General features: G+C 36.4%; 1 protein-coding gene and 1 pseudogene across 1 annotated transcript; one reads left to right on the forward strand and one right to left on the reverse strand.

The window, feature by feature from the left end:
- Positions 1–630: 630 nt before the first annotated feature.
- LOC132029390 (probable 2-oxoglutarate-dependent dioxygenase AOP1) lies at positions 631–6,109 on the reverse strand. Its single transcript, XM_059418667.1, has 3 exons — positions 4,099–6,109; positions 2,942–3,272; positions 631–914 (listed from the first exon to the last, which is right to left on the reverse strand). Exons 1-3 carry the CDS (start codon positions 4,470–4,472, stop codon positions 663–665), a joined length of 957 nt encoding a protein of 318 aa, XP_059274650.1. The 5' UTR covers positions 4,473–6,109; the 3' UTR covers positions 631–662.
- A 1,215-nt stretch (positions 6,110–7,324) lies between these two features.
- LOC132031325 (putative late blight resistance protein homolog R1A-10) lies at positions 7,325–11,275 on the forward strand (annotated as a pseudogene).
- The last annotated feature ends 2,650 nt before the right edge of the window (positions 11,276–13,925 follow it).

Here is a 13,925-nt window from a genome sequence, read left to right on the forward strand (position 1 = left end):
TTAGTAGTATAATGTAGGTACCGTATAGTTTCTTTTTGGCCTACGTATTGATATTTATTCGCACTTATGCCGCATACGTTTATTTCTTTCGTCTCTCTTTTCTTTCCCACTTTCTTGTGTCGATTACAATTGGCATGATACATAAACCGGCCCTTAAATTTGGCCTCAGCTGGCAAGTATGCCCTTTAACTTTGGGTGTGCACAAGTAGGCACCTCAACTTTTCTTCACTTTGTCAATTGAACACTCTAACTTACAAAATGACGTTCGTACACTCAAAATTCTTATGTGTCGCGTCGATGCCATGTCGAATTTTGTCGTTATATGTCTAACTTTATACAATTTGAGGTGCTTAATTATGCATACCCATTTTAAGGGCATTCTTGCCAGCTGAGACCAAGTTTATGTGTTATGTCTTTTTTTTTTTTCAGCTGAGGATCTATCGGAAAAAACTTCTCTACCCTGCAAAGTTATAAGTAAGGTTTGTGTACATCTTAGCCTCTTTAGACCTTACTTACGAGATTACAATGGGTATGTTGTTATTAAAGCATCATTAAGCATAAAATACTTATTACAAGTTGTAACAAAATTATAGAAGAATCTTGTTAATATATATGGAGTAACAAGTTGTAGAAAATTACGTATAAGCTTGGATACTAACAATTCAAACACCACAATAAGACTTGAAAACACCAATGCCTGCTCTATTGCCAGCTTCTGACATAACATATTTAAAATATCCAACACTTTCATAAGGCTTGAAAAGTAAAGGAGGTTCTTGGTCCACAAGTTCTTTTGGGGCCTCTATGGTGCAATCTACTTTTGGTAGTGACGATAACTGAATAGAGAATCTATCACCGTCTCCTGCCATTGTTACCCTATGAATAGGAGAATGCACTCGACCATTTGTCCATGCCTGTATACATTTTGCACAAAATTTTCTTTTAGAGCTAGTTTTGGTATTATAATGTGTAACACTACTAAAAACATGTGAATTTTCTACAGAATGTCGATGGAAATATGAAATTTATGATTGAAGGTCAGTCGGAAACATTTCTGACAAGTCAATTACCAATGGATTCAATAAAGAAAAATTCAAGCCAGAACGTATGTAAAAAAAAAATGGGATTTCCGCGGCAATTAAAGTGCGGTCGAAACGTTTTCGACAAGTCAATTTTTGATAGATTCCGTCGAGATCATGTTTAGCAGTATGTAATCAAGGGCGGACCCACGTACATCAGGTCGGGTTCTCAAGCACCCATTGACCCCAAAGTGAGCTATGTATATTTATATAGAAATTAACTTCTTAAGAAATAGAGCAGAGCTAGATTCTAGTTACAACTGCTCAAAAAGGTGTAGGTAAACCAAGTGAACCAGCAGCTATTACATTTTTAAAATTTTAAAAGATATCAATTGCCCGGAGCAAGACTCAAATCCTTGCCCGCTAAAAATATTTAAGAATAATTCTTTTTACTATTTAAAATTTATTATACAGAAAAGGGTCATACTTGCTCCTGCACTCACAGAAAAGAGCTATATTTGTTCTTCGTTATACTTCTTTGATATATTTGTCCATTCCATCCAATTTTAGGGCTATATTTACACCTGAACCGTTAGTTCCCTTGTCCCCACTTTTATTATCCTACGTGGCGCCTAAGTGGAAATTTTATCTCTCACAAATTAAATCCCATCAAAATAAAACCCGATCCATCCATATTAAACCCAACTTGCATATTTCAATCCAGACAGTCCATAATAAATTTCACTACTAAATCAAAGATTTTAGTCCCACCAGGAAGACCTGTATCAATCTGAACTCTACTACAAGAAAGTGGCTGAAGAGACGACGGCCAAAGTGGTGGTTTCTGATGTTACAATGAGGGAGACACCTCAACCTAAGCCGGAAAAAGTACCGAAAGTCACCGGAAAGCCTGCTCCCTCCGTGCCAACTTGGAGAATCCAAGATGATTAAAGGAGAAGGACCTTGTCGTCGAATCCAATCCCTTTAAGGAAGAAAGTAACAAGGTTTAAGAACTCCCTAACCCTGAGCAAAAAGCATTGGCTGAATTCAAACAGTTGATTCAAGAAGCTCTTAAGCACGAATTCACTTCCCCGCTGTCGGTGGCAAAGGAGGAGGATGAGAAAAAGTAGTCATACCCTATCCGCCGCCCCGCGCCTCGAGGCAACGGAGACGATGCGTTACGAGAGCGCGGAGGGGCGGTGACGGAGAAGATAGTGGTTTTTTTTAATCAGTTGAAGTGATGGGATTGAAATATGCAAGTTGGCTCGATTTTACCGGGTCTGTTTAATATGGATGGGTCGGGTATTAATTTGATCGGATTTAATTTGTGAGAAATAATATATCCACTAGGCGCCACGTAGGATAATAAAAGTAGGAATAAGGGAACTAACGGTCAGAGTAAATATGACCTTAAAGTTGGATGGGGAAGACAAATATATCAAAAAAGTATAACGAAGGCAAATATAACTCTTTTCTATGAGTACACGAGCAAATATGACCCTTTTCCATTTATTATATGTGGGAATCGAAGCTTCGGCCAAGCGGCTAGCAAAGCTTAAGCAGGTTTTAAAAAGCACTTATTTATGTAGAAATAGTGTTCATTGACCACTTTTTGCTAGTGTTCATTGACCACTTTTTGACATTCTCTTTGGAAAGTAGTCATCGTCGTGGAGTTTGAAATTCTAAAGGGAAACTCTATGACAATATCTTAGAGTTTCACATGCGGAATTTAAAGATCCATGGTAATGGCTAGTCTCCAAATACATGGGCTGAATAGTGGATATTTGTGAATTTTGCCCCCCAAATATGTATAACTAATTTATTTAGAATCTAGTAACTTGACTTTTCAAAAATCTAGAACTAATAAACTCAAGATTTTGAATCTGTCTATTCTCTTACAACAAGTTATAAGTGACACTTACCATGAAGGCGTCTCCAGACAAAACAAGGAAGGAATTTGGTGCAATGTTGACATCAATCCACTGATCTCCATTTTTGTTGAGAACTTGCAATCCATTTACTTGATTTTGTGATATTATGGACAAAATAGTAACATCCGTGTGGCCACTCAATCCAATTTTATTTCTATCTTCACCTTGAGGTGCCTGGTAATGGCTAAATCTCAAATAGAAATCGTTGGGCTCCAAGAATTCATCTTTAACATATTTTTTTAGCCCCAGGGTCTCCAAAACCATCCTTTTTACAATTTTATCCAATTCCACAGGTGACTTTGAGTAGGACTTTACCACATTGCTGCCAAAATTAATAAAGGTACATATATGTTAAGATTAAAACTTACAACTTGTAGAAATACATACTAGTAAGCAATAACACAATGATTTCTAATGGAAAACTACTTTCTCAAAAAAAAAAAAAAAAAAAAAAAGAAGAGATTTTTGTCGTACCAAAAGCGTCTGTTAAAAAGTACTACTCCCTATGTTCCAATTTATGTTGCACCGCTCAAATGGAATGTAGATTTAGAAAGAAAGAACTATTTGTAAATATGTGTTACAAAACAAGTTGTAGACATTTGTATGACTGTAAACATCTGATTAAGGGTAAAATGAGAAGTTTGAAGTTAAATTTTCTTCTAAATATAGAAAGTTTTCATTATTTTTTGGACAAACTAAAAAGGAAACTGTATCACATAAATTACGAGGAGGAAGCATATAGCTGTCGCAATTTATGAGGCCAGCGATGTTGACTGGACACGATGCTTAAGGAAGAATGAATGACTTTTGAAACTCATGGCCTAAAACAAGTCGCAGATAAAGTTGGCTATAAAGATTCTCATTATGGTAAACACGAGGATTTAAAGTTAAATTGTCTAGGAAACACCTTATTCTTTTTAAAACAGACTAAAAACGGAAATACAACAACAATATACTCCGAGAAATTTCACAAGTGGGGTCTGGGGAGAGTGACTGTGTACGCAGCCTTACACCTACCTTGTGAACCACAAGGTAGAAAGTCTGTCTTAGATTGACCCTTGGCTTGAGTAAAGCTTATCAAGACTAAAAACAGAAGTATGTCACATAAATTGAGAGGAAGCCACGTCTAACAAAAGAAGTAGACATACCAACGGTCGGGATTTCCATCATGAGGCCAAAAGATATTGGCAAACATTTCAACACTTTGAGATTGGAGCAAGTCAGATATTGACACACTTTCATACAATGGTAAGTGTGGAATCTGTCCTAAGTAGCCTTGCAATGGTTTATCTGATAAATTTTTCAGTTTGGTCTCCAATGGAAATTCAAATATTTCTTTTAAAGTACCAAACATGGATTCCCTAATTTCACTTGGAACATTATCATATATTGCTTCAAAGCAACCATATTCTTGCAAAGCTTGAAAAACTTGAGCTTTTGTTAAGTGCCAATGTGTAGTGTCTGGTTTTAGCTCTACCTTGCAAAAATCTATTGTGGGAATTTTCACTTCTTTGGATGTCATTTTGACAAAATTGTTAATTCTCTTCTATTATTACACATTACTATATATAGGAACATAGTTGTCAGAGGCATTACATAGTAGGTACAATATTTTCCCTATAAACAAAAGGTGGTGGGGTTACAATGTTATATATTACTCTCTCTATTCCAACTTATGGGACATTTTTTCTTTGAATGTTGTTAGTGCCAGTTAGATTGGAGTTAGTTTAAACTCATATATTGCATGTAATTCATGCAATATAGATATTTTGTTCTTTTCTTTTAACATATTATTATCGTTGTTCGGCAAAAACTACACATCATTGGTTTAGAACTCCAACGTAACATAGTACACACACTCTCTCTCTCTTCCAATTGATTTGACCCACTTTTCTTTTTAATTAGTCCCAAAAGGATTGTTATGTTTCTATATTTAAATTATTTTTATTTTACTCTTAATGAAATAATTTATATCAACACAAACGTTTAAGATTCGTTTCATGCTATAAGTTTCAAAAATATATCTTTTTTTCTTAAATTTCGTGCCCAATCCATCATAAGTTCGGTCGGAGGAGTACTACTTAATACAATTCCTTCGGTCAATAATAAGTGTCTCTTTAAGGTTTTGTTTCTCATTAGGAAAACCAATTAATAATATTAATTATAAAAAGACGAGATAATGCCATTAAGGACCAGCCAATAGATGAGATGCCAAAACAAGCTTCTTGGATAATGCAGAAAATTTTCAAAGCAAAAAGGCAGTTTGAAGAGAGTGGAATTAATGGCACTCAGTTGGACAGCTTCTCCATCAAATTCACGTACAACAAGCTCAGAGGAGATTTTGCCAAAGTTCCATGGAGGAAGATGATATGTAATAACCAAGGGGCCCCTAAGTGGATCTTCATCTCATACCTAGCAATACAGGGAAAGCTATACACCAGGGACAGGTTACTCAAATGAGGGGTTATTGATGATGCTGAGTGTGCTATGTGTGGTTTGGAAACTGAGTCAGCTGAACATTTATTTTTCAAATGTCCACTGTCTACTGCAATCTAGGGAAAGCTGCTCCAATAGCATTGGTACTCAAGACCAGTCCTGGCATGGAAGGATGAACAAGAATGGCAAAGATTGTATGCTAATGGCAAGAACTCTAAAGATGAGATGTACAGGGTGACATTGGCTGGTTGCATTTATATGGTATGGCATGAAAGGAATTGCAGAATCTTTCAACAGAAAATGAGGACAGTTGATGTGCTAACAAAGTTGATAATCCAAGAAGTTATATGTCGAGGAACCATGAAGCCTAAGTTAGCTAGTAGAGTTATGCAATTGAACACTTACTTGTAATGTGCTAGCTTTGATACGATCATAGGTCACTGATATCATGGGGCTCCCTGTCCGTGAATCAGTCTGAGTTTTTGTACATACAGCTCACTTGGTAAATAATACTACAATTAGTTATCAAAAAAATACTCCCTCCGTTTCAATTTATGTGAACCCATTTGATTGGACACGACATTTAAAAAAGAGTGAAGACTTTTAAAACTTGTGGTTCAAAATAAGTCTTGAATATTTGTGTGGCTGTAAATCATTTCATAAAGTGAATTTATTTCCAAATTAGGAAAGAGGTCTTTCATTTTGATACGAACTAAAAAAGAAATAGGTTTATATAAATTGAAACAGAGAGAGTATTAATTATAAAAATTATTTAACTAAATTACCCTTCAACTCTTCTCAAGCATGAAAAGACAAATCTTCTCAAGCATGAAAAGACAACTCTTTTAGAAAGTTGTATATATGATTATTTATTAGAGCAAGGGTCAATTTAACTAAAATACTTAATATCTTCTTGATTTTTTATGGACACTTATTTTTAGATTAAATTTAAAAAGTGAAAAAATACTTATTGTGGACCGGATGGATTATAATGATTGCCCTATATTTAAGCTTACATCCTGTATCCAACATTAAAATAGTTTGTAAACAATCATGTCAACCACAAATAAATAAACATCGAAACACATGTGAGCTGATTAATAATACTAGTTTCTATTTTAATTTATGTGATTAACATGTTAAGTTTCCTCTTTTACTAATTAATTTATCATTGAGGGGGAGAAAAGAAGAATAAAAATGGAGTGGCTCAATATTTAATTGAAGCCACTTGTCCCAACACAGAAGACAAAGCAAATTGTTTACTTAAAACTGTTTAGTAATTGCGTCATGCATGAGCTAAAATTCACGCCACTTGCTTTAAAAAATCATTTGTAGCTGATTTTATATTTAAAGAGTTGCTTATTTAAATAGAAGTATTGAAACTGATAATAAACCATTAGTGTATATTGTAAGAAGGTACTGGCAAGCAAATTTTCTATAAAAATGACTGAAATGCCCTCAAATTTATTTACAAAAAATCTAATTTTAAAAGATTACATATAATTAGAACGAATGATGTAATAGAATAGAGAGATAATTAAAAGAATTTATTTTAGAAAGAGTATTTAGGCGATTATAAAGATATTAAAACACGCTACAAAGCTGATTTGGCAAACTATCAGTTTTTCTCTTTTCCTACCTGAACTACTCGACTAGGTATGTTTTAATACATAGATGGTGATAATTCAGATAGGAAAAAGGAACAACTGGTATTTGGAGTGTGAAACTCACGAAAAAATGATAATTCACGTGTATTTTTGACTATTATCTCTTGTATTTAATATCGGTCCTTTAGTTAAAAGTTTTTTTCCTTGACCGGGACCAAAAGTGCACCCATTTTGCAAAGATAAAGGAACATTTGTGTGCAGCATTAGATAATAGGGACCTAAATGAACCTACTATTTAAAGTTAAGGGACTATATAAGATGTTTTCTCAAAGAGAAATTCTGCAGATGTCATTTCACCCACTCAAATTTTATCTTTTGTGTTTTACCCATCTGTTTGTTGATGCTCATATTTTCTTTTCTTCTATCCTTCTCTCAAATTTGTCTTGCAGTGATTTTGCAGCTTTATTGCTAATGATCTACCATTGAAAGGTTAGTTGCCCTTAACTACTCTGTCATTTGTTTAAACTTATTAGAGCAAAACAACACTTTTAGTGGCTTATCAAAGTATAAAATTTAGCTCCTTGCCCTATATATAACTATGTTGGTCAAACTTATCAAAAGAAATACAACCGGGTGCATGTCGCCCCAAAAGTAGTGTATTTTTTGAGGATCCCACACGGGTGTGGCAGCATTTTTTAAGAGTCCGATCAACATAGATATATAATACAAGTCTATATTTAGGATAGATCTAAACAACATCCTAAGAATTCATAATTTTTTTTACAAAAGTCAAATAAAATATATGAAATAAAAAAAAAACGGGTGAGAAGGGTGGGGGGAGACGGGGGGGGGGGCACGGTGGTGGTAGTCGGGTGGGCGATATTGGTTGGGGTGGAGGTTGGGAGGGGGAGTAAGGGGTGGCGTATAGGTGGGTGGGGGTGGTAGGGAGCAGGGGCAGGGGTGGGTAGGAGATATTTTTATGAGTAAAAAGGAAACTTTGAAGCTCATATTTGCCCAACTGAAATATGAGTGACCCAACTCGCTAAAATGTTGGTTACATGCGCTAATTTTCTAAATATGGGCTGAAATTGCCAGCTCTACTTGTAAGTAAGGACCATTTAATGTCGCTTCGCTGCTGCAGTGACCAAAAGTTGGCTGCTGCAGACGGCAGTGCAACTTGTTGTGCCCGCTCCCCCAAAATTTGCAAGTTGGTCAGCAATTAAGTGAGCCTCTCCGTGACAATGATTGACAAGAAATCACCTTGCATGCTCATTTGTTGTGCCTCCCTGATGTCTTCTTATATCTGCACTGAAAGCTAGCTCAAGAGGCGACATTGTTCAGGACCATATAAAGAGGCCAAATACTCGTTAAGCCACTGATGTGGAACTTAACCCACTGTTATACTGTAATAGACATGATTAAGACTAATAACTTACCTGATCAAGACTAATAACTTACCTGATCTTATTTAATTTAAGCCTGCCTTTTTTGCAAATCTGCATATCAAGTTATCTGAAATACCATTGAACTCTCGCAACTTGCAGTTTTCAGGTCATAATTGGAATACAAATAGATATGGCTTATGCTGGTGTTGCTTCTCTTATGAGAACAATGGAATCGATTTTGACATCCAATTCGCCAGTGCAATCTCTAAGTCAAGAATTTCACGCTCTTCGTGAAAAAGTGAGTTCCCTGGAAGTAATTCTCAAGGACTTTGAGAAAAGCAATGTTTCTAGGGAAATGACAGATTTGGAAGCACAGGTAAAAGAAGTTGCAAATGTTGTTGAATACACAATTCAACTGAGACTAACAGAAGCTGTAATGGCAAATGATGAAAAGGCGCATGAGAGGCTTTGTGATAGCCTAAAACAAGTAGTAGAGGATGTTCATCGTGTCTGGAAAGAGTCAACAAAGATTCAAGATAAAGGCAAACAAGCATCAAAGGAATCTTTGGTTAAAGATTTTGCAAGTTCAGCAAAAGATATTCTGAATGTTAAGAACAATATGATTGGACGTGATGATCAAAGGGAAAGGTTGTTAGAAGATCTGATTCAATATAGTGGCTCTTCTCGTGAACTCAAAGTCATCCGGATCATCGGAATGGGAGGCGTCGGTAAAACAACTTTAGCAAAAAAAGTTTATAATGATGCGTACATTCGTTCTCATTTTGATGTTCGTGCCTGGGATACTATGTCTCAACACAATGTAAAAGAAATCTTGTTGAGTCTTCTGCATTCCACAAAGGGTGACTCATTTGAATGGACGATGAGGCATTGTTAGCTGACATGCTACAAAAGAGTTTAAAGGGTAAGAGATATTTAATTCTATTAGATGACATGTGGAGCAGTAAGGCATGGGATGATGTGAGACTATGCTTTCCGAGTGAAAACAAAGGGAGTCGAATACCGTTGACTACCCATAACAATTAAGTAGCTTGTTCTGCTGGTACGAAGAATCTTTCTTTGCAGATGAGTTTCATGGATGCGGATGAGAGTTGGAACCTTTTCCAAAGTGTTGTGTTCTCAAATGAAGAATTACCATCTGATGAGTTCGAGATTATTGCGAAGCAAATTGTAGACAAATGTCAAGGCTTACCTCTAACTGTTGTCGTGGTTGCTGGGCTTCTCAAATCAAAAAGGACAATAAAAGATTGGGGAAATGTTGCCAAAGATGTCAAGTCATCTGTCACAAATGATCCGGCTGAACAATGCTCACGTGCTTGGGTTGAGTTACAATTACTTGACCAGCGATCTGAAAGCATGCCTTCTGTATTTTGGAATTTTTCCAGAAGATTGTGAGATTTCAGCGAAGAAGTTGGTGGGATTATGGATCGCCGAGGGGTTTCTGAAGTTGGAAAAAGACTACGAGGGGGAAGGCTGAGAAGTATTTACAAGATCTTGTCGACAGATGTCTTGCTCTCGTCAGCAAGAAATGTTCGGATGAATCAAAAATTAAATCATGTAAGGTTCATGATCTAATATATGAGTTGTGCTTGAGAGAAGTTCAAAGCCAAAATATTTTTGTCATGAAAGACATTGAATATGATGAGTACTGGGGTTCTTGTAGGGCCCTTCTTATCCCTGGACATCATCATTTGATAAGGAGGCAGACCTATGATGAAGACAACAATCTCTTGAATCGAACTCGTTCACTTTTCTTTCTTTCTAAATACCGTTTAAGATTTACTCTCAAACCAGGGCTTAATCATTTCAATTTGCTTAGAATCTTGGACTTGAGCTTCAAATAGTTCAAAAACTTCCCTCCTGAGATATGCCTCATTTGGTTGAGGTATCTTGCAATGCGAGGGGGTTTTGACATACCTTCAGAAATTTGCAGGTTATGGAATCTGCAAACATTCACTGTTGAAAGTTCTCAGTCGACTTCTACAAAATTTGCAGAGACAATTTGGGAACTGATGCAATTAAGGCACCTGGGACTCAAAAGATTTAATTTGCCAAATGCCCCAAGTGTATCTGTTGGTGAAGAGAGACACTTTGTTCTTTCAAACGTACAAACTATTTTTGGCTTGTCTCCAAGTAGTTGCACAAAGGAGGTTATTTTAGGGATTTGAAACGCTAAAAGATTAGAAATCTTTGGAGTTGCACGTGACTATAAAAGTTTTCAAGAATCTAGACTTCTCGAAAATCTAGTCCATCTACATCAACTTGAAACATTGAGTCTTCAAGTTGATGATCTGTGGTTAGACCACAGTATTTCACTATTGACCATTCTAAGTGCAAAAGCTTTTCCAGCAACGCTCAAGAAGTTAAAGTTGGAAGGAACTTATCTAAGGTGGATGTACTTGAACATCATAGGTGAGCTACCTAACCTTGAGGTGCTGAAGCTGAAACCGAATGCTTGTTACGGCCGTGAATGGCACTTAATTGCAGATGGATTTACTCGATTGAAGCTTTTGCTAATTTACGGATGTTATCTCAACCACTGGAAAACCACGAATGACAATTTTGCTGTCCTTGAGCGCCTCGTGATTAAATCTTTCGAATATTTGGAAAAGATACCCATTGAGTTTGCAGATATTCACTCACTACAACTAATTGAGTTAATGGACAGTGAGCCGGGACTCAAAGTTTCTGCTCTACAAATTCAACAAGAACAAGAATACATGGGAAACAAGCCTGCGGATGTTCGTATCTCATATACATAATTCGGTCCATGTTAGTATAACAATATATTTCAGAATGAACTTCCCATAATTGTTTATGACACTTAAGCTTATCTTTATAAAGGTTAGACTCATTTCTCATTACCGCAAGGTTATACAGTTATACTTGTCCATTTGCAGTGCTTTTGCTTGCTATTCTCCAAGTTATAGTTGTCAAAAAATGAGTATTTTCTGAATGCCTTCATTCTGAATGAACAAGAAGACTTGATGCTTCGTGTGTATTGCGTGAATATAAATTTTGCCGAAGAATTAATTAAAACAGTTATCAAATTGATCCCATGTCACCTATCTCCCCTTATGGCTGGTCTAGTTATCCTTCATGTTTCTTTCCTACAACTAATTAATGAAAAAGCATAATTTAATCTAATTCTGTAGGATATTAGCTGAGGAGTTTAAGATTCCTATGGAGTTTGCAGACTTCCATTGATTTAAAGTTCCATTATTCTTGTGACTTTTGCTGAGAGAATTCAAGAAAAACTCGAACATTTTCCTTAACCAACCTTCCAGCGATGGAATCTTAAAGTGTGTAGCTTTTATAATGACCAACAAATTATTTTGATTCAACAAATTTTTAATAAAAAATGGTAACTAGAAAGGCATAACGTTATTTTGTGTAGTTCTATAGCCTTCAAATATTTGGGGCAAAAATTACCATGGTTAGTCATTGTGCAGAGGATGAAGACGAGGCGAGGAGGAGCTCCACAAGGATCTCTCAGTTTTGTTCATAATTTCATAATGTAAAAATAATGGATATCATTTCTTTTATACTTCGAATCAAGGAGATAAGACCAATATCCTCCTTAGCTTCTTCATCTTGTATCTTTATTTTTATTCGTTTCCAGTGAACCTTATAGCTTTGCCTTTGAAGATATTTTACTCACGTGACTTAATTTAGCTTAATTTCCTTAACCATTCGGCTGCAGCCCCCTAAACTTGCATGTCCGATCGTGGCATCTATTGTTTGGAATGGATGGTGAGCTATATCGTGCGGTAAAATTCAACCAATTAAAACACTCGACCCATTTAATTGAAAGAATCTCAAATTAGGGCACGCCCAAAACTCGTTCAAGTCTTTGAAATCCACACTAAACATTAATATACGAACTTGTTGAGTTTCTTGGGTACAACCACCATGTTGGCCACACCCCGGGGGGTTCTTAATAACTTAACAACACATATGGACCTTTATGTTGAGCAAACGAGTCACTTCTTCCTTGACGAATTGGTCCCTTATTGCCGATATGGGCTGTTTCCTTTTCCTATTATTATAACTTACGTGATCGATAAGGAGGAGGAGGAAAACATTTTAATCCACACTCAGATTTATTTTTACTGCGGACGGCTATATTCAATCGACGGGGGGATCCTTATGTTATGTCAAGATGAGACCACGCAAAGCAATCAAAATTATGAGTTAAATAATTCAAAAATTCCCCGAGCCAGGGTGATAGTCCGAGATGCGCTGAGTATATAAACCTTATTTTCGGGACATTCTTCGAAAAGCTCCACACTCTCCAGTTCATCGATTGTTGAGTCAGTGGGATCCTTATCTGGAGGTAAGATGAAAACTTTCGAGAGAGCTTGATCCATTCATTCTCTGTCGTCCAACCACCCCTTGTTCTCTCCATATCCCTTGTTCGGGTTCGGCTTCTGTAATTGCTATTGATCCACTGTTGATCACCGGGAAGCCACTGCCGCTAGCATATCCTCTCTCTGGCTGTGGAAGACGTCCCCTTTAAGTTCTCCGATCTTGGCTAGAACGACTAAACCATCTCACCACCTTTCCGGCATGATGAGACATACATAATTATTATTGCTAGCAAATGGATTCATAAATAAACTCTCATTAGAGAAGGAATCGCTTGAACTAACGGTATGACCCTTATCCTACGTGACATCTGTAGTGTCGGGTGTTTGCAAGCCTTCTCGGTGAACAAGTCATACTCCCAAAACATTATCATCAGAAAGATTGCTCGAAAACCCATAAACGTGTTTCATATCTTTCATCATCATGAGAATCTGAACATAAGTGAATCATTCATAAAATCATCACGTTATATATCGTCTTTCAAGAAAATCAAGGTTTTGTCTTTCACCACATTAACATGGAGAAACCAATTGAACTCATGGAATAAGATTCATAATGAGAACCTAAGGATCATATATAAATTTCATGACATTCGTAAATTAAATAACATGAACAATACATAATGTTTCCGAAGTTGAAGCATAACTTGTCTAATAGAGGCAATTTCATGGGGTATGAAGCACGTGGCACGGGGAAGAACAATTAAATGTTTCCACAAGTAGATAATTAGCCTTACATACCTAAATTGCTTCAAAACCCGAAGAAAAACTCAACTTTTTGATGAAGAGCCCCAATTCCTTAACTTGAACCTTTAAGAAGGGTTTTCTTGAAAACCTCAAGTCTGTAGCATAGGATTTCGCTTAGAATTATATTGATTAGAAATCGTTAGAAATATTTCGGAGGGACTTATGTTGATGTAGAAGGAAGAGGAGTAGAGAGAATAATTGAGCTAGGGCTTGAAAAAGTTAAGAATAAAGTGCAAAGCTCAAAAAGGCGGACTTTTAATGTTGCTGTCAGCGGCCAACATGAGGCCGCTTATGGCCAACATGCCACCACATTTTGACGAATTAGATTGCCGAACAATCCTTTTCCTAACTGACGTGATCGTTAAATAATTCAAAAATTCCCTGCTAACATAAGGTCCATATGTTCGAGAGAGCT

The sequence above is a fragment of the Lycium ferocissimum genome, chromosome 9 (genome assembly GCF_029784015.1).
Source record: "Lycium ferocissimum isolate CSIRO_LF1 chromosome 9, AGI_CSIRO_Lferr_CH_V1, whole genome shotgun sequence".
Classification (NCBI taxonomy): domain Eukaryota; kingdom Viridiplantae; phylum Streptophyta; class Magnoliopsida; order Solanales; family Solanaceae; genus Lycium; species Lycium ferocissimum.